Source organism: Anopheles coustani, chromosome 3 (genome assembly GCF_943734705.1).
Source record: "Anopheles coustani chromosome 3, idAnoCousDA_361_x.2, whole genome shotgun sequence".
Lineage (NCBI taxonomy): Eukaryota > Metazoa > Arthropoda > Insecta > Diptera > Culicidae > Anopheles > Anopheles coustani.
The window spans coordinates 77,293,055-77,315,216 of NC_071288.1; the positions used below are offsets into that span (position 1 = coordinate 77,293,055).

At 42.1% G+C, this 22,162-nt stretch overlaps 1 protein-coding gene across 1 annotated transcript; it reads left to right on the top strand.

Moving 5' to 3' along the window:
* The first annotated feature begins 8,093 nt into the window (after nucleotides 1-8,093).
* LOC131267024 (protein obstructor-E-like) lies at nucleotides 8,094-8,654 on the top strand. Its single transcript, XM_058269770.1, has 2 exons — nucleotides 8,094-8,151; nucleotides 8,230-8,654. The coding sequence occupies exons 1-2, from the start codon at nucleotides 8,094-8,096 to the stop codon at nucleotides 8,652-8,654; spliced, it is 483 nt and encodes a 160-aa protein (XP_058125753.1).
* The last annotated feature ends 13,508 nt before the right edge of the window (nucleotides 8,655-22,162 follow it).

Below are 22,162 nucleotides of genomic sequence, written 5' to 3' on the forward strand. Positions count from 1 at the left end.
AGGACATTATTCCGGGAAAAGATTCCAGAACCTACTTCCTCTTTACCCCATCCCGAAAAAGCCCTTCATTCCGCTCGATGCACCTCCAAGCGGTAAATTCGACCCGAAACCGAATCTACCACCCTTATTGACGGTTTATTTAAAGCCTTCGAACATCCACCTCGTTGGGGTTGGCTCTCGTGCGCACTTGCCGGGTATTGGGCGCCGAGACTACTTCTACCGTCACGACCCACGCCCACCTACTTCCCCACGTGTCCCCCTGTGGTCCTGTCTCCCATCAAAAGGGAGCGAAATTATTGGCGGTAATTATTTATAGACGAAACGGTGAATTTCCCTTCGGGCTATCGGTCACTCGGAAATAGTTCGTTGTTCAGGTCGGTGGCCCGATCGAACATGTATACATAGTTGGTGAGATGTTTTCAATTGGGTTTTTCATTGGCAACGGGATAACCATTTCTGTAAACCTTGCCATCCCGTTATCATTAGCAGGAATCAAAGGTCTTTTATGATGAAAAAATTATTTCCAAACATAGGAGCCTTTCAAAACAACTCCCCAACAAACACGTGCGCACATGTATTGGGCAACCAAAAAAAAAAGGGCGTGCATACCCCCTTAGGGAACCACGCGCACGACCGTCCATAATGGGATTTTAATGATAATTGGAGGAGAAAACTCGTGCCGAAGCCGCCGCCAGTGCACGGCTTAAAGATGTGGGGTCGTTTTATGTTGTTTTTTTTCCACTTCCCTCCATACTCTTCTCTATTAGTTTGGTGATGGGGTTCACGGCGTTTTGGCTTTGATTTCATTTCATGCTTTCTTGGCAGAGCTCATCATGCTTTCCGTTTCACTTGTCACCACCACCGTCGGCGTCGTCTTTGCGTCCGCATTTCCCATTTTCGTCCTCGCGACGATTTCCGCGGTCGTGCGTCGTGCGCAAATAGTGTGTCCCGCCGCGGACGATTCACTTCCTTGTGTGCTGTGCACGAGGAAGTGATGCGACACCAACATACCAAGTCCTACCGCAACACTTGGCGGTTTGGCATGTGATTTTCCGCCCTTCCGCCTGCCGGTGCAGAAACGGTAAGATTTTGTCGTTTGGCCGGTAAAAATAAATCCGATTTAGCTCTTTAAAAGGCGAGGGTGGGTTGTGCCCTCATGCACGGTTTCGTGTCACGCGACTCCATCAGCACATGCGACTAAACAGGAAACATTCTTTTTCCTCGCATTAAGGTACCTTTACAACGACACACACACTCCCCTGAAAAATTGTAACTCCCGATTGGTAAATAAAATCTCCGTAAATGTGGGATAAATTCTTTAAACAAAATCGTGTATACGTTCGTATTGAACGTATAAAAAGTAATCAAAAACCAAAAATAACTTTTCGAAACTATGCCTGATATCAACTAAATTCGATAATTGAAAACCACACAGCCCAAGTTTCGTACTTTCTTCGCAGATTGATAATAAAAATAATAAACCACGTTAACGCTGATTAACAACCCCGTGTAAGCAGGGCTTCAGCGACGTCGCTTGGCAACGGTCGGAAAACGGGCAAACGTACACCCCATCACGGTCACTATCAGCGTCGTCGTGGGCTGGAGTAGGCCTGAGATTGTGATCGGTATCGCCTGGCCCGGGGGTTGGTTTATGTAATTGCACTTCGACGTGATTGCTCGTGGAAGAAAGTTAAGCGCAAATCACCAGCTTCACATCTTATCGCCGCTCGCGATCTGAAATCCCGGCGAATAAAGGGCGGGCTAATATTATTGTTTACTACGATGAGAACCCCTTGGCACGGGCACGTTTTCTTTTTTAACACAACTTTGTTTCGCCTCGCCACGGAAACTGCAACTGCACTGATAGTAGCGTTTTACGTCAAGACGCCGAGCGGTTTTGCAAAGGCACGCTGCATTACTGATTGCCATACTTTCATTTACGGTTTGTGATGGTTCGAGAGAGATTATTCAATCACAGCAGGAAAAACATCGAACGAGTGTGTTTCCGTACCTTCTTATCCCACCCCTCAGCGGTACAATTTTGTCACGATATTCATTCATAATTTAGTGCCACTTTCACCGGATTGAGCGTTTCGATGCAAAATTGCCACTTCGCCCGGAAAAGCACTCTTCAGCCACACACTAATCGACCTGCAGGCACTGCCTGTGACACGGTCATGCACGAGGGGTAGCGGCGGTGGCGTAGGTAATGTTTAATGATGATAGAAATATTCAAACGTTTCCCTCTCGCCCATCTCTTTTGGGCTTTCTCCTTCGTCCTCTTCGTCGAAGGACCGTGCCGTGGGACAATTTTCTCACGCTGTCTTTAGCGAGGAAGCCGCTGAACAAGAGGAATCACGTAACACATAAGCGAGGAAGAGCAAGAAAACATACAACAAAACCACACACACATATACGGCGAGATAAACAGACGAGCACGCGCGAGTCTTCCTTTCGTTCGCGGGACCTGAGGCGAACAGAACGACACCCGAACGCGTTGACGAGCTGAATGAAACTGGCGCTGAAACGATCCGCGCAGTTCTGTTTTTATTCCATGAACCAAGATGGTTAACACTAGAATACATTGCTTTGGAAACTTGCCCGAATGCTTTTTGGGAGTCATTTTGACCCCTATTTTGAAAACGCTATAACTTCACTATTTTTTGAAGATTTTTCTAATCCGTAAACTGTTATGTTTTAGTATATTTATTGACTATCTCTTGGCGTTTTTTTTTATGTATTACTTCATCATTCCGCTAGCTCGGTGTCGAATTTTAATTCTTTTCAACTTTTATTTTTTCAAAATGTATCATGTAAATTCAGAAAAAAAGTGTGCGCTATGATGTTTATTTATTAGGCCACCTTTGAAAAATAATGTCGTCAAAAACGTCAAAAGATAGTCAAAAACCACACTAAAAAGTAACAGTTTACAGATTTGAAAAATTTTCAAAAATAGTGAAGATATAAAGTTTTACAAGTAGGGGTCAAAATGACCCGTAAAAAGCATTCTAGGGATTGTCAAGTTGGTTCTCGGAACTGGTCGAGCACAAAAATCAGAAATTTTTGTTTTAGATATAGCTTTGGATTTTAAGAAAAGCCTTTTTTTTAAATATTAAGCTTAAAATCGAAAACTGCGTTCTAGTGTTAAATAAATATTTGAATGCGGACGTAGGTATAGAAACCTTGGTCGGTATTTTCAGTTGAAATGACAAATTTGTTGATAACTTTATGGGCGCTAAACCGAATTGTACCATGTGATCCCTCGAATTAAAAGTCTTTTCAAGACGCGCAACTTTGTGGAAGGTAAAATTTTACCATCGTTTCTGGTTTTTGAGGAAAACACCTGTCTGGGACGGGTTCAGCCTACGGGCGAAAAGGTTAAGCAACCTTGATTAGCACTTTAGGTTGAAAAGTTCAATTTTCCATTAACTTGTTAATCCCCCTATCAATTTTGATAAATATTCCCTCAAACGAATGGTCTACTCAAGACGCGTAACTTTGTCTCAAGTATGTTACTACATTTTGACCATCTTTTCTAGTTTTTCTAACAGTTCTCGCCAGGCGAAGAGCGAACAATTCTCTCTCTCTCGGAGAATGAACCGGGCCACGAACACATTGGCATTGTGTGCACCAACACATCCGCATCCGCGTTCAGAAACGTACCGGGAAAAATCGCTCTACCGGTTCCGGTCATCGAGTTCGAACAAATCGTTACCTTACAAAGTCATTTTTACCGTTTCTTTTTAAGAGCGATTTCGCCTGATTTTGAGAGAGAATTCGCCTTTTCGCAGTTTTGTAGACTCGCCGGTAACGCTTGTAACGCATTTGTGGGTTTACGAATAAGCTGTGACGGTTACTAATAAATAATTCAAATACATTAAAGAATATTGTTTGACGAAAAATCATCGAATGATTTATTTATTCCTTAGGGATTAAAATAGAATAAAATGTACAACAACAAAGCAAGTAGATTTAACCGAACCGACTCAAATGTTTTCCTTTCCGAGTCTTTGGTCACCCCAGGGATGCCAAAAGCAATATGATGATATGGTTACATTTTGGCGATGAATGTACTAAAACATAAAATAAGGAAACAGTTGAAACCTGATTGGCTGTTGATGTTCTTCTGATTTTTAAATTAATTATTTATTTCACCAAAGTGCGTCACAGCAAAAGCGGCAGAGTGTTCATAACAATTCCACTTCTAATGCATATTTAACGACGCCTCAGACGGAAGCCGAAAATGATCACCGGACCGGTATGACATCACGGTAAACACACGTTCGAAAATCTGACTATCCCGTGGAAAATTGGCCACCCCACCACCACGCCGGGAGGGGGAAGGGAAGTGTACGCAAAGAAATGTTAATGGTCATTTTATTTCATATTGTCTTTTTTGCTGTGTTTTGTTGGGGGCGCCCATGCGGAACGCACGTTGCGGGTTGAGGATGCCACGGAAGTAGTCAGACGAATGAAGGTGAGAATCGGCAAAACTCCACTAACAGCCGGTGGAGGAGGGGACTGCACAAAATTACAAAATCTGGCAAAAACACACGTCCGGCGCGTTCGAACCGGTCTGATTGACCGAGGGTTAAAAGGTTTTAAAGACGAGGCGTTAGACGTGGCGTTACGCTCGAAGGAGGATATTTCTTTCAAACAGTTCCAGCAAGATCGGCACCTTTGGTAAGAAGAAAAACAATCAGAGAATATTGTTTAGCGTGTGAACTTTCCTTCAGAACAACCCCGACGTGAAATCAAGTGCCCACCAGAATGCAGCCTGGTATGAAAGACACACTCTCAGCTCGGAGCGTAGTATACCATCGACAATGCGTTGTTTTCCGTGCGTTTTCCCATGCGTACCGAAGGGTGGCCCTTCGTCCCACAGCCGGTGGTCATTACAACTTTTCCAACCCGTGCTTGCTAGCCATTGACCTCCGACGTACCGGACCCTCCCGGATCCCGATGTGTGTGACGACCCGCCGGGGGTAGGGGTGTTTATGCTTGACGATGCAGTGACGTCACGGTTAGCTGGGTTTTAATCAAAAAGAACTAACTGTACTGCACCAACTCCGATAGAAGGGAACCGCACGTGGGGCGAGAGTGCAGCCAGTGTAAACCGTTGTTGTAATGGTCCCCGAGGGGAGGGCCCAATGATGGTGGTTAGGAAAATTCAATAGCACTTGCAGCTGCAACAACAACTCGAAGGGAGAACACTTTAAATTTACGGCGAGCCGTTGTTACTTGTTCCAATATTACCCAAATACACGGCATTATGTACTCTGTGTTGTTACTTATACTATTATCTATTTATTAGTCTAAATTATCAAATTACTCTCTCAAAGTGGTCAAATGCAAAAATTATTTTTTTAAGGAAACATAATTAAAGAACATCACCAGGTTGTTAGTATGTTTAAAACATAAAATTACAAACTATAATTTTCACATACAAGTCAACAAACAAGTCAAAATAGCGGCCTTTTTAACCGTACCGGTATTTTCGTGTTTAATATCACAAAAACTGTTGAATATTTTTTAACAAAAAGGCCTTTCTGAAAATCCAAAGCTACATCTTAAACAAAAATTTCAGATTTTTCTGAGAAAATTAAAGTAATTTTTTTAAATTCTACAACTTTAAGGCCAATTCGTTTCGTCAATATGAAATTATTTTTCATGTATGGCTTTCACCCTTTTTTTCACACATACTTTCTATTTACTTTTTTTTAAGTCACATTACTATTCTCTTACACTTTATTTAAATTTACATTTCAAATGTTGAAATAGTAAAAGCTGAAAGAGATACAAACTCCTTTCAAATCTTGTTTACTTTATACCGAGCTAGCGGAATGATGGAGAGGTGATTATCCAAAAAATAGTCAAAACATATACTAAAAAGCAGCCGTTTGCAGGTTTGAAAAATCTTCAAAAATGGAGAATGGATTGCGTCTTAAAAAGAGAGGTCAAAATTACCGCGAAAAAAACAATATCGCAAAAATTCCAAAACAATGTATTCTAGTGTTAAGTACACGTAATAAAAACCAAAATATCAACTTCTCAGATAAAATAAACCTGATCTAAGATTTTATAAAAAAAAAAAGATAATCGAACAAACTTATCGACTATCGATATTCCATACTGTTGGAAAATATGTTCCCCAAACATGGTTTTGCAATGTTTCTGTTCTCATCTTTGCAACCGATCGCACGGAATTAGCTTTATTAGGATATTTTGCTTCACATCGCACCAGAGCACGGAACAATTTATCCGGCGTAATTAGCTTGCGAATGAAATTACGGCATAAATCGGCACGTTGGCGATGATGCTGAATCATGCATCCCTCCAACACACTGAAGAACTTTTGGCGTCATATCCCACACGGTATTTCGGAAACTGCCGGGCGCACATTTCTGACCCAATTCGGAAGACGGGCTCTCAACACCACTCAACAGCATGCGGCGTTGTCTAGTGTTTGATGAGGGGTTTCTCGGGCGCCTTATGGGGATATTTGAACGATTGTTATTGTTTTTAATTCAGGTCTTCTTCTCCGGCCGCCGTGCGTACACTCGTGTGGGTTGTGTGCGGTACACGAACTGACGGAGAAGCAAGGGTCTTTATTAGAACGCACCAGCTGGATCAACAATTACTCATCGATAGCACCGCGTTCCTTCTAGCTCCCAACCGGGCCGTGGTCGTTGTTCATCAAACGTTTAACGGAAACGCCTTAAATGGTTACTTGTCTAGCGTTTAATTGCATCCTAAAGATTACCGTATAAACCAGGGGTCGGCATACATTTCCCTAAAGGGCCAAATGATTCAAAGGAAAGTGAAACCGCGGGCCGGATACCTTAAACGATGTCTGAATATTTTGTAGTCACCTTTTTAATGGAGTATCAACTTTCTAAATAGTAAAGTTATATAAAAAGTGTTATAAAGTTATATAAATTGTAGCATTATACTTTTTAAAACATTTTCATACTTGTTTTTGTTGAATTTTGATTTTGGATCCCAACATATAACAGGAACACCTTGTTGAACAATTTTAATCCATTTTTTGGCAAGAAAACAAACCTGACAAATCCGATAAAAGTTGAATTGGGGTTTTTGTATGAACCACTAAAATTTTCTTACGGGCCGGATAAAATCAGTTGGCGGGCCGGATTTGGCCCGCGGGCCGGACTTTGCCGACCCCTGGTATAAACGATGTTCAGAAAAGTGTTTGAAACGCGTGTTCTACCCACGAGCTCAATTCTAGACTCTTTGAACAGGACAACAAAACAGTTGGGCAAAATGGCTAATTTCAGTTAAGTTTTGACCCATAAAACGGATCTCGCCTCAACCCGGAAAGATGAGTCGTAATTTTGGTCCGGAAAACCGACCCGGTTTTGTTGTTGACAGCTTACGTTTTAGTGGTTATCTAATCCGACAGGCTTAAAAGACTTGAACTTCTTGGAATCACTAATCTATTTTGGTTTTGCTATCGTGAAAGTTCAGTTTGATCAAAACATAATCGAATCGTTGTACGGAAACGTACGCTATCTGGATATCCCCTTTGAAGACACCTAGGGTGGTTCGAAAGGGAGGCGAAATAAACATCCCCAAACAAGTCAACACATCCGGACTAAACGTTGACGTCATGTCTTATTTTATCGTACCAGAATGAAAAGATTCATTCATGGTTTTCGGGTACGCTGCGAGTGTCAATGTGTTAGGTGCATCTCGCATATGTCACCGTTCCGATCACCGATTTGTCCTTTGGAGGAAGCCCACCAGCCATCAATCATTCCTCTGCGGTTGGTTGATGTTAAAAATAAACATATCACCGGCCCACAGGAGATAGAAATCAAACGCGTTAGAAGCGCGTCGGGCACTTTGGATGTTTTGTATCAGTTGTAGTCATGATAAGGAAGACCCGGGAGCTAATAGGTTCGACAGCTGGTAACCAGCGTCTACAGCGAGTCACTAACGAGACACGGTAACATGATGATGGATGTGCGCTTGTACCAGAACTCAGCGTCCAGACACCTGACAGCACGTGCCAGTTGTTCGTTGTTATCTTAGCGAGAATTTGGTGATAAATTCAAGGTATGTCTGCGAACATGATAAAAGGGACCGATTACATTCCGAAAGCGACCAGTTCCTGCCCTACGATGAAAGGTAGTGTACTCGTGGATACCGTCGTCCCTGCGTCGGGTCATTCTTCCACACTCACCGAGTGATTCCACCTCTTCGCAGGATCAACACCGACAGTGCTTGCCTGCGTGCTGGTGGCGGTAGTAACCTTGGCGACTACCTGGGAAGGCGTGGCCGCCTTCGCTCAACCGATTTGCCGGCAGAAGGGCCGGTACCTCATCGCAAACCCGCAGGACTGCCGCTCGTACTACTATTGCTTCGAGGGTGAACCGTTCTACGGTCTGTGCGCCGCTGGCCATCGCTTCGACGAGGGGCGTCAGTCGTGCCTGCAGGCCTCCGTGCACGAGTGCTTCGCCTGCCCGCCGACAGGTGCCGTCCACCTGGCCAATCCGGTTCGGTGCGATCGGTACGTGCTCTGCTTCCACGGTGTAGCTCACGAGCGCATCTGCCCTGTGGGACTCCTGTTCAACCAGGCAATTGGCCAGTGCGATCTGATGAAGAATGTCGTCTGCAACGGTCGTTCCTAAATCGGAAGGTCCTGGAGAACCCAATCAAACCTGTGGGGGAACCTCAGGACTTCCCGCAACCTGTATAGAATATAGCGACGTTGGTATAAGGATGCCTTAGGCGTCCTGGAAATCGGTGGCAAACCGTGGCAAGTGTGACATTCCCGACCTAGTCCCAACTAAGTGCTGGTGATGGTGATAGTGTTAATGGCAAATCAATAAATGTTAGTGACGAGTTTAAACAGTTGAAGAACTGGATATGTTCGAACGTGGAAGTGGTCCTCAAACCTTCTGTACCGTAACCGGATGTGTCAAATATCGGCAAAGTCATACAGGCGGCAGACATGCCCAGAGTTTCGTGAGCGAAGCGAACCAAAGTGCGGTAGAGAAAGATAGGACGTGAGCGGCTGGCGTAGCCATACACCGAACACACATCCGCCACATGTTCCAAACTTTCCCTTTAACTCTCGAACAGCACGCACGACGCGTGGTTTTGGTTTTCTCCTCCATCCCGGAGACCGGATCTTTCCCTCCACAAGCGCGTCGAGTGTTTTCGAAGATCGAAGGGGCGCCTTCAGATCGCCTTGCCGTGTGCAGTTTCTGTTCCGCTGCCTTGCAAATCTCCCATTTTCGGGGTGCCGAAACGGGTCACAAGCTTCGTGGTGTTGCTTCCTGCGTTGAAGTGGAAGGAAGTGAGCTACCAGCTGGCAACACACACACGTCAGATTCGCACGTCGGACAGTTTACCGGTGGGCATTGATTAGCCAAAAACAGATCTTGCAACCGTAGTGTTTTTCTTCCCCAGCTGCTCCAGTCTAATGAACCTCACGCGTTGGAATTGATAAGTTATTAAACTTAAACTCCGTTGGAAGCTACGCCCGGGGAGGAATCGGGATTAGGTTGATTACTATTTACGCGATGCAATAATGCCGAGCAATATTTACACCACACGGTCAGCGAGGAATTTCGATTGGAAAGTTTTTGGGAACCCGTTTTCCACGGGCCGGTGGTTGGTGGCCTTGGCAATGGCGGAAAGGGGGTTTCCTGCCTAACCACTCGCGGTTGTTTATGTGTTATCCACATGTTTGTTGAGCGATGTAACAGAAAGAATTCAATCCGTCTGCCATCGATCGGTAGCGCCAAACATTCCGAACAGTTTTGTATCATAACGGGTAAGTATGATAGAGGTGATGAGTATTTGTTGAAACAAAAATTGTCTATCTTGTAAATAACCCAATCTAAAAAATCAAACTATTTGAAAGTGAAACTGTCTCTTATGAAATTAAAACAACACTGAGTTGTACAAAACATAAAATAAGAGTAAAAATTCAAGCATTGCCTTCCAAATCGCAGAGAGAAATATATCGTGACCAGCAACTTTGATGCGGACCATATTTTATAAGGAGTTTTTAATGGAGGACACAAACATTTGTACATTTTGTACATTTTTCCCGTTCTCTATCATGGTTTTAATTTATTTAATTTTATCGACACTTTGGAACTTAAAGGTTTCTTAAAGTTTTCCTTGAGCAATCGCAACTAAAAAATCAATTTTTATAGTCTGTTAACATCTTTTTTTCTAGTAACCATTGTAATTATTTTATAGTTTCAACACAAATATTTCCATTATGTAATATGATTTTTTATTAATGTTTTGTTTCGGGTATTTTGTTGTTCGTGGAAAGTACTTGTCATTGTGTTCTGTTTGAGGAATACAATTTAAAATATTCACTGAAGTAAATCTCTCTCTAAAAGATTTTCACAGCCCTTCAATACTTAGGTAAGTTTGGAAAAATTATAAATAAGAATATTAAACCATAAAAGTTTTGGCGGTCTAATACAACACATTGAAATATTAGCTATTCAATGTAGGGTAGGTTATCTCACAGTGGTGCTAGTGGTTGTAGTGGAATAAAATCTTAGCTCTAGGAAGAAATAAATACAATAGCGTTATTTGTTCGAGTATGAAATATTCTTTGATCTTCTGCGGCGTGTTCAAAAGATAAAACTTCTCACTTTGGAATATAGAGGCTTCAAAATTCGTCTTTCCAAACAGGTTGTGTTGATTTACTGTATTATTTTAAGAAATTATAGGAATGTCAAGATTTTCTTAAGGCTATAAATCCCTTTCAAAATGCACCGCTCCATGAGACTATTGGTCTAAGACCAAGACAATCCATTGGTCTGTGAGCAATTAAATAACAGTCGAAGTATATTTAGTCTTTCGTAGTTTTCTGTATTACCACCACTACAGTTAGTCCATACCACAACTATAAGAAGGACAATCGGCTAAGAAATAATTGCTTTGTTGTGTAGTTTTATGGTTTAAAAAAGTTGCTTGGAGAAAAATAATGAATAATTTGTATAAATATGTAAAATATTGTGTTTATGACAATTGTAAATTACATCATATTGTTAATTACATGACGAAAGGCGCCACTATTGGTACCATTACCCTATATATTCAATGAATATAAAAGCTTACCATAATATACCTAATACAAACTTATTTATGAGAAATCCATGTTTTTCTCCAATCATGTCTTTTATAACTAAAAACATTTCAGTTGGTGCACTGTATAATCCATAATATACGATAATTTCCATTTATTGTCGGACCGTTTCGAACCGATCAACCGAACCCATCCGACATTTGCATGACGAAACCTTCGTTCACCACAATAAAACCATAATGAAGCGCTAGCCCCTGTGCGTTTCCTAACGCGTTTCGCTAATTCCCCCCATCGGTTGTACTAACGTCGGTGGAAAGTCACACGAAATCAACATCAAATTTAAATGGCGGACCAAAAACAAAATTTCCCTTAAATATTAACAACCATCCCGTAGCCGAACACTTTCACTGGCGAGGCCAAGAAAAGCCCATCAACAACCGGCCATCGCACAACAATGCAAGATGCATGTATGGAAAGTGAGCGACGGGCATTTTTAACTGCATGCATGATGATGATGTTGATGATGATCGGCGCGTCACATATTTCGGGGCCTGGAGTGGCGTTAGTATGCGATCGGAGCGTACTGTTTCGCCTACTTCGATCGCAATGCCAGCGCCGGCCAATCGTTTTCCACCGTTTCCACCCGGTTAGTGCGGGAATTAATGCCGGTCCGAGGCAGGTGGCTTGAGCGCATTGCGCATTCCAAGGCCATAACAGGACAGGGCCGAGTACGGGCGAACCATTAGAAAGTGAAACGAATACGAATGCTTCACGAGATGGGTGGATTAATTCACTAGCCGGGTAATGAGGACCAGGCCGGGGCGCGGACATCTCAAGACATTAACTAGTACATAGTTTTTTATTTTAAATCGGTTAGTTCGTGTCCAACAGGTCGGTTGCGTTTATGAACAAGGTAAATAGAGATCGATCAACGAGAAAACCCTCCATTTCAGTCGCAATTGTTGAAGGTAAGCGACCTGACAAACCGAAGTATCTTTTGCCCCCTCTCTCTCTGTCGCTAGGGAGTGTCACCACGCGCGACAAAATGGAACCGTTCCTTTTAGCAAATCTGATGAAACCCCAGCGCCCTCCCACGTCATTTGACATCGATTTGGCAAAATTACGTTTCTCGGGCCTGGAGGATTCGACAGTACCGAAAAGTGTCGATCGTCAATCCACGGCGTGGTTCACCAAGAAGGCCGCCCTCCACTCGCGGCGCAACCTTCGGATAATGAATGCAGCGTGTCGTAAGTTCTGTCGTTCGGAATTTTCTGTCACCTCAACCGCCATTCTTCTCGGGCGGGCTCTCTAAATCAACGCCCTGAAAAGCCTTGGAATGAAAATTATTATTCCTTCATGTGCGGGAAGAATTTGGCAAGGGGGTTTGAGGTACGCGCTGGGAACTGGTATCGAACGGTTTTTGAATTTGGTAGACGTTTGTTTGCTTGGAAACGAGAAAGAACAGACAAACCGCTAACCTCTAATCAAACATAGCTTCGATGGTGCGATTTCTTGATGCCGATGTTTTTTTTTATCTCTTGTGGACTAGCAACAGTCAGTTCCCCACGGTCCCTCGTGTGTTTGTGTGTGTGTGTGTGTATTTTGCTGAAGCTCTAAACCGAAAGACGATCCGCGAAAACTCTCCTCACCTTGACTTTCTTTACGCTTGACCAGAGCGCGTGTTCGCGAGGGATCCGTTCCTTTTTTTTTTGCACGCGCTTGATGTAGGTCATCGGCGCCGTTACGCGTTCGCGGTTGCAATCGTGGACCACCACCAGCCCTCCCACACCCTCCCCCAGCCTGGGCATTTGTTGGGCGCGCAATGTAACCTTTGCGCGCAATCGCAAACTTCTCGCTTTCGGTGCGTTCGAAAGCCGCACGAAACATCATACAAGAACGCCCAAGAAGTCGAGGGGCCAGCTGCAACAATGTAGGATGGGAACGGGACCGGGGGGTGTTACATACCGAAGCGTGCGGGTTGAAACGGTCCGCCGGTGGTATTTGAAGATCGACCATTTTTGGCGACCCACCAAGCGGCTCGAAATTTGGGTTGCTGAAAGGTTGCTGCTAGGTTCTGGGAAGTGGTCGGATGCTTCGTGAAGAGTTATCGTTACCGAAGAAATACTCTTTCTGAAGGTGAAAGGGTCGATCCAAATTGAGGAACCCACGCAGTGAAAGAACCGGAGGAAGCTTTTCTGTTTACTCTAAATGTCCACAAATTTTTAGGGCTGTTCGAAAAATGTTTATTAGAATGCTCGATACAAAACATCTTTTAGCTCATTTGAGAAAATACTGCAGTCTGCTAAATACCATACAAAATTGACTTTGTCTACAAAAACGTCAAGAAAAATTATGCATTCTCTAATACATAAAGTGTCGTGGTTCAAATCCTTTATAAAAAATAAATGAAACTTAAAAGTGAAAACTGTTAAAAAATAGTACTGTGAGTTGAAAAGCAAGTTTTGAACACGAAAATCTTAATTAATCACATATCCAAGAAATTTGATTTCAAACCATGGCCTATCGGGAGAGAAATAGGTTTCGATCGATAATATTTCTTTATATCTTCGTTTAAGATTTTCCGTAACGAGCGATGTAAATTTAAATCTGGTAATACATTTGATAAACAGACAAATTCAATTGAACACGCATAATCAATAAAATCAGTGGATTTGAAGGAAAGAACCAATTTTGTTTCTCACTCGAGGTAGATATTGTCAATATGTGATTATTAGTTAGCGTGCCACCATCCAAATGAATTTTTAGCTCGCTGTTGTCTGATCCATCGCTAATGTTCATCATAGATTAGTTCGTGATATCCATTTATAAAAAAATTATGCTAAAAATTGGAATACGTTTGAAAGCCGTTAGCAAAATATTTCATATCGAACGATAATGCAAAGCGCATCCGATAAGTACAAAAGGTTTTGAACAAATTGAAAAAAAATGCTTAAACAGAAAGCTAACTTAGAGGAACTTCTTAACGAAGCTCACATTAAGCTAAACTAAAACTGAAGTGGTCTTTTAACAAATCTGACAAACTAAAGGATTTAGAAATATATTTTTTAAATACAACTTTTCTGTTGACTTCTATGGTAATTATAAATACTAATAGATACTTAGTCTTTGCTTTGTTTCAGAAAATCCTCAGTTTGATACATTTTATAAAGAAATCTTATCAGAATTATGTGCATTAAAACAGGGAATTAAGAACGCCCTAACATATTCAAAGTTGTTTTAAATTTGCAAAAAGTTCTTCTTTCAAACAAGATCATAGTGGGCATCAAAATTGCTTTCTGCTATACAAAGCTTTTGTTACCTTTTTCTATTTAGAAATGCCTTTTATTGTTTCATTTTTATCTATATTTTAGTCTCATTTTTTTCATTTTTAAATGTACCCAACATCTGCAAACAATGTCATTGAGCATCAGATAAGTGCGATTAAAATTTCAATACAAGTTGAAAGTTCGGACCTCAGAAGCATCAGAACGGAGATAAACAACAACATTGTGCGGCAGTAGCAGTAGGTCAGTGAAAAAGCAAAACTCACTCAATTCGGTATTTTTCACATTCCGTGACCGCTATTGACACTCGAAAATTCCCACCCACGGTAGTTTTGCCCACTACACACCCCCGTGGCAAGAAAAACCGACAACACGTCGGTGTAGTGGCCCTCCCCCATCAATCCGTGGGCTGACCATTTTGACACCCAGCTCTCAATTCGGTGCAATATCCAGTGCGACTACTGGGTGAATCTTTTTCCCGAGCAGCGTTGCCCTGGTTGACCACTTCTCAGCATCATTTTCGGGGCAAATGAAAAGAAGAAAAACGGGCCAAATACAAACTTCTCCCATTTCAAAAACCGAAGCGCCGTCGGTTTGGAGGAAGATCCCAATCATCATCCCACGACGATGAACAAAACTATGGACAAGAAAAAAACCGTTCACACGCTGGCGCGGGGCGCAATAACCTTAGGAAAGTGACACGTTGCCGGTGAGGTGTTTTCTTTTTGTTCGGTTTCTCTTCCTTTTCTGTTTCCTTTCTTCCTCGCAAACGAAGATCCAAACGCCATAAACCTAACACGTGTCGGTTTAAGAAGAAGGCATCTTGAATTGATCTCAAAAACCTGGACAAATGCGAAAATCGATTTACAAAGCGGTTTTTCTCACTCGTTACAAAACAATGTATCCACAAAATTAGAAATATAATTGATAATAGAGCTTTAAATAAATATGTTGTAATTGAAGTTATAAAAACCAGACAAGATATACGGAATTGAAAATTAAATTATTTTTAACGTTTATTTTTCAAATGTTTGCCCTCTTATATAACACCTTTCTTTTGATATAATATTTTCGTTATTACATTCTTAATTGTATCAAACTTTAAATTCATTTAACTTTACGACAGAAATCATGAAAATGAAAATAATTTTGTTTCGGTTATATTACATTTTTCTCAACACCCTTCGTTTCTGGTACGCCATTGACCATTCTGAATATGCAATATGGTAGGAAAAGATGAACGAAAAATCATACCAAACTGTCCGCATCGCCGCCTGAGCCGCTCGCCGCGCCGTTGCTCATTGTATCCGATCGGTTCGTCGGCCGCGAACGCCGGAACGGTGATCCATAATCCGGCCCAGGCTAAACCGTCCGCCGAAATACGATGGACGATGGTTGTGTTGGTGGTAATGAACACCCCGTTCAAGTCCTTGACGCCGGGAAGTAACCGCCCGCACGACAAATACTGTGGAAAATTCGAGCACCAATCACGTCTTTTACTCTCTGGCTCTTCTGCTTGCCCTTGCACTTCTTAGAAAATGAAGGATATATTTCACACTGCAAGCCTTCTGCCTATTTTCGTCTACTTCGAACACTTCTTTTGGTGTAATTTTTATTTCGATTTCCCTCTCCGCAACCCAACACTCTTTTAGCTCGTTCGTTTTCGGTTTAAAGCGACGCACGAATTGAATTGTGCACTGCACTTTCACATTTCCACGGGCATGTTGGCGAGTTGCATTGGCGATTTTTTTTTCCAAACTCCGAGCACCAGACACAGACCACACTCCCGATACTCTACGGCCATTCAAGGGCAACGAAAACGCAACATCGTATCAGCATCGGTGCGATCTCTGGCCTCCCTCCGCCCGAAATGATCGCCCGAGCGAACGCACGTGGGGGAGATCGAATTTTCACTTTTCACCGCAGCACTGGAAACACCTCCCCTTCCTCTCGTGCCCACACACACAAACACAGACACAAAACGGTGAGAAAAAAAAACCAACCAAAACCACTTGCAGCCGTCACAGCCCAATGCACTTGTCGAAGACGACGACGACTCGGATCGGAAAAATCATTTCTTCAACCCACTCGATCGAACGACGCGGACGCTTTCGCTCGCTTTGGATGGCTTCTGTCTTCTCCCGCTTGGCGCTTTGCGTGCCCGGCTGGATGTCGGTTACACCTGTAGGCAGAAAACTGACCACCGCGAATGGAAATTTCTCCCGGCTTTCAAACGAAAGCACACGCTCGACGTTAGCACCTTTTTGGAGATTCGATGAGGGATGTCTGGTTTTCCATCCGGGGACGCTCGTTTGGCTCGGTTAGCTTGCGTTACATGGTTCGAGATGCGATCGTCAGTGGATTCAAACGTTTTTCCACCGGGGTTTTGCTTGTTACCGATCTCTCTCGGTCGTGCTCGTGAAATTAAGGTTTGCTTCACGTATTGCTGGAAATAAAAAAGTAAACAAATCGTTTCAATCAGATTGCAAAGGCATTTATAAAAACAAATTTAAGATGCTCATTTGAAACAAATACATCAACTTCGGAATCCCATTTTGGCTCAATTCTATGTAAATTTCAATAAAATTTGAGGAAAAAATAAAACGACTTTTTTTACAACGACCTCACAATTGTTATCCATTTAAAATGTTACGAAATCAAATTTCTATCCACCCGATTTATTATTGAACGGTCATAAGGAGATCATGGATAAAACATCAAGCGACCTATACAAAACTGATTTCTTATATTAGAATTATCAACAACCCTAGTGAAAAGTAAGTTATGAAAGTGTTCTCTCGAATCGTTCTGATGATTTTTTAATCATAGACAAATCAAAGACATTATTTTACCCTAAGCTGCGTAGAATTGTTGAAAAAGTATGTTGTTCAGTAACTTTGTAAAGTGACTAATGCAATTAAAATTTAATCTCAATTTTTTTTTTAAACTTAAACGCAAAAGTTTTTCCAAAAAGAGCTTTATCAAACTAACGCAAGAAAAACAAACAAAATTTACCCATTTTATATTACTGGTTGTTGACGACACAGACCTAATTAATATTATGGAAAGGTAAGAAAATATTTAGAGAATTTATTTAAATAAAACTCAATTTAAACAGTTTCAATGCTGCTCAACGATTTGGACCCGTCTATTGAGAAATCACAATTAAACAAATAGCTTAATTTCCTTAAACTAAAGTAGGTTAAAAAACACAATCTGACACATTTTAATCGTTTCGCTCTAAGCAAAAGCGTGTTTTTTTCAACCCGGTTGTTTGCATCCTGCGCATGTCGTTTGGTGCAACAAAACCTATCGCCCGACTTCGGGCCATAGATACAAGTTTTTCCCCTCGGGCACGATCTGGCAGCGGCGAGGAAAAACAGATAAGCCGCCTCCGAAGCAGCAGCAGTAATCTATTCAAGCAACACGGCGGAACATCATCCACCGTGGATGTCGTCAGCGTCGGCATTCGGGTAGCATTCCTGAGGAGCATGTTGCTGGCGGTGGACAACCTGTTTTCCGAAGGTTGTAGTTGAAGATGATGATGGCAGCGAACGGGGAATCGAGAGAAGAAGGAAATGAAAAAAACAACCCATCACAGAGAATCCAATCAAAACGGGAAAGACAATCCGTTTTGAGGAGCGGCGGTTTCGATGGATGGGTGATTTCTTATGCTCTAGAGGGAGAAAAAGGCAGCGAACGCAGCAGCATACTCCTCCGGGCGCCCGCTCGAGGTGGATCGTATTAGCAAATGATTACAATTTCAATTGCCCTCCCACTGTGGCCCACTTTTATTTTGTTTCTGCACCCTTGCCCCCGCCGAAGACAGTCCGTGTTAAAGATGGTGGTCCTACGAAACAATTCCAACCGAACGGCCCGCAAAGGTTTCTGATGCAACCGGGCCTAATTGTAGGTGACAAACTGTGCCTTGTGCCGAGAAGGGCGGATCGCTCGAGGGAACGCCGGATTGAAGCGGTTCGAAATACCTTCGTCGGAGGAAGATTACATCAGGCAAAGCCGTTAAAGAGAGGGTTTTTTCCGTTGTGGTTTGGAACAAATATTCAACACGATCGTGAATATAAACGTGGTTTTCGAGGGAGGAATATTGTTGGCCAAATTACCTCCAACTTGAATTTAGCTTCATCCCTCTTTTCCTTCAAAACACATCCATGGCAAATCGCCAAATAAAAAGACACGACTTGATTACTTTGGCACGGTTTATTCCGGCTTCTTCATCGCCTGGTGATGAGACGTGCCCCAGTTAAGCAACAAAACAGTCACCTGAGTTGGGCTGGCTTGCAGCAGATTTGACGCCACGATGAGACGCTGCCCGTGGCACTTTGACGGGTAAATACAGCTACGTATGCATCGCGTAGGAACCGTATTGAGGTCGGTATGATCTTCCCCCTCTAGAGGTGGGCTTTTGATCTCACCATCATCATCCCAGAACGAATTATGAAGTTTGGTTTGATGAGTTTGAAATAATAAAAAGTTAGCACTTATTCTTTGACTCTGTTTCGAGTTTTAAAATGTTTAATCCCACGTCACCCACATATGGGTGACACTCTTATTCGGTATTTTTGATTCTCTATAAAAAACTAGTGAAATATTTTCCATTTTCTAACGGTATATGAAAGGTAGACTTAAGCCATTTCAAGTGACGAATCTGTTTTTTATCTTTTCTTCCTTAATGTAATGCTTTTAAATGGACTTTCAATGTTTTAATCCAATTATTGCAAAATTTAATCTTTTTCATTTTAATTTTGATATTTTGATTTGCAAAGTTTAGTTACAAATTCTTTTTGATACTTTTGTTGAATTTTTTACTTTTTCAACTTAATACTGTTTCTGTTTGTTTATTCTATGGAGAATAGAGCAGAATTTTGTTTCGTTATGATGTCGAAAATTGTATTGATCGAATTGTTGATGCCGAGATTTAACTCGACGAGATTTAACAAACTGTAAAAATTTGGAACAATCTTTAGTAAAAATTTAATCGAAAAAATCTAACAAAGAAAGATGTTTTTTGTGTTTATATTTTGCTCTACAATTTACTTAGGGTCGAACAAGTACAGAACTTGTTAAATATAGATTTCTATCTACTTGATTGATATAATCGTTTTCCTGTTTACCCGATGAGGTATAGAATTTACATTTTTACCCAAACATCAACATTTTAATAACGATATTCATCGTAGACAGATACTTGTTATTATGTAGGAAGATTATAAATTCCCTTCCTGATTGTCAATTTGCTACAAAGCACCACAAACTATGCACCGAACAAAGATGATCCAACACATTCTCGTCTGCTCATTGACTAACCAAAACACAAAAAAACAACAAGTTTGCTGGAAAATAATCAAATCCCGCGCTAGTAAAGGGGGTTTCCCGCCGCATCTCCCATGCAACTCTTTTTTTATTCACGCACCTTCAAAGTGCACCGCGGGGCAGAAATGTCTGCCCATGGCGTTCGTGTGCATCGGGTGGCATTTTGGCGTGACATAATGGATGGAACGGCGTGGACCCGAGGAGTACCATGCGAAGTGTGCGCTCGACCGAGCAGCGTCGTTAGATAATGAAAATTATTAAACTTTAGCCAGACCGTAGAACCGACGCTCGGAGTCGGCATTTCCTTAAATCAGCAAAAAACAAATACCGCCGTTCGTGTGTCTCGTGCCATCGATCGTGGTGCGAAAGAACAAACCGATGGTTGGGAGGGAGAACCGAGGGGTCTTAGCTTGAACGTAACGCTCCCCTCGACGCCCCCTCCGCACGCTTCGCGGCCAGACTTCTTGGGGCCCTTCGAGGCGAGCGCCTTGAGAGATTTGCATTTATCCATTCATTTTTTCGCTTCTTTTTTTATTTCGCGATTGCGTTGGACCTTTGGCATACGCACGCATACAGTGACACAAATGTAAAGGTTAGGCGCCGATTGGAGCCGATTGGAGGTCGCTGAAACTGAAACTGTCCGAAGGAGCTGGACAAGGAATGAAAGGAAGCAATAAGGAAACCACAACCAAACACACATACACAAGCTACCATTTTTTTTGCCATACCTATTGTTCGCGGGTGGAAAGATTCATCACAATGCTTCCTGCTGTTTGGGGCAGCACACGAGCACAAACTTGCCACCGTCGCTTACGGAGTTACGAACACTTTAAAACACACTTCGAGAGGCAAAAAAATATACTAGCGAATGCCTAAACAGCACCTCAACAACACCTCACTAATCATCTCGCGGTGGACAACATTGTCGTGGCGCGAGGGAAATTCCTTTCACAAATTTCACATTCTTCTGATGGATTATTTTCACCCACCCCTTTTCCACGCGCGGTGGCGGGGGTTGCGCCCGAAGGGAATGGAAAACGGGCAGCAAAACAAAAACAACCAACACACAACCACAACGCTCCTCTTTGGCGACTGGTGGTTCTCTTTCTCGTTCACTCTCGGGCCCGCGGCGCGAGTCTAGTCTCTCCCGCTCACACTCACACACAGCGCGATCGTTTCGCGACAAAAATTTGACGATTTTTCCGCAAAAGGGGTTGACAGGCGATCAAAAAGCGCACACACAGCGCACGATCAATAATCACTAGATTTCAATGCACGAGAAAGTTTTCCCGAAATGGAGGATGTTTGCACGTTTGCGGAGGGTAGAAAAAGTTAGCACCAGAAACAGCGAACAGCACCCTTGGGGGGAGAGTAACAATGACATACACTTGCTTGACACTTTTGCGAGACGATGCGAAATCACTCAATCGTCGTGAGATGATGTTCTCGTATGTATTTTCATCTCCAACCACAAGACGAAAATTTTCTTTAACCTTTTGTATCTTTCTCGGTTTCAGTCCTGATATTACAAAAGCACCGCACTTTCCTGGCGGGGAAGTGAACAATAAATCTAAGCACGGCACGGCCGACAACCGATACGACCTCCTCGGGGAAAAAGGTCCGTGCGCGAGCGAAATACAAACGAAACTGAGGAACCTTTTCGACTCGATCGCGCTGCTGATCGTACCCAGCAACTTTCTATACTACGCACACCGCCATAAAGGGCCGTAGGCTGTTGCGTCTGTGTTGGTGGCAAAAGGTGTGCCATCACCTGTAGCTGCGTGAGTGTTGGTAATTCTCACGCGAGATGAGAAGAAAAATCCACCCCATCTAATGTTTGAACCCTTAAGGGTGCATGGTACTCAAAATGCTCTCAAAACAAAATAACAGAGACAAACCTTATTTCAATTGTACAAATAATACAACTAAAATTATTGTTATTTTAATACATCATAGGTAAGTGATATCATATAATGCAGATTTTGTTGAAATTGACAACCGAATATGTTAAAATATTATCAAAAAAACTTGATGAAGCCTGTGGCAAAGGGTTCATTATTAATAACCATAAAAACGTTTGATATTTAAAACAACAGTCGTTTTTCCATAGCTCAACTGTTATTACATACTTTAATCAAGTAACGACAACCAAAACTTAAAACCAAGTCTAACGAAGCTCTTGAATATTTTTTTTTTTTATTTTTTATGATAAATGTTTCATTGTAATCAATTCAAATATATTAATTCACTTTATTCTGTACAAGAAAAAATATGAAAAATTCTGAAAATTACGAACGAGATAGAGAAAAGCAGTTGGAGCAAGAAATTTAATCCTATAAAAAGATATCAGCATGTGTTCGACAACGTGTAAATAAATCTAAGTCTTTAACACAAATTCATCATAATTAAAACTATAAAATTTCTTACTTTGCGCCTTGCGAGAAAAAAGCTTTGCAACACA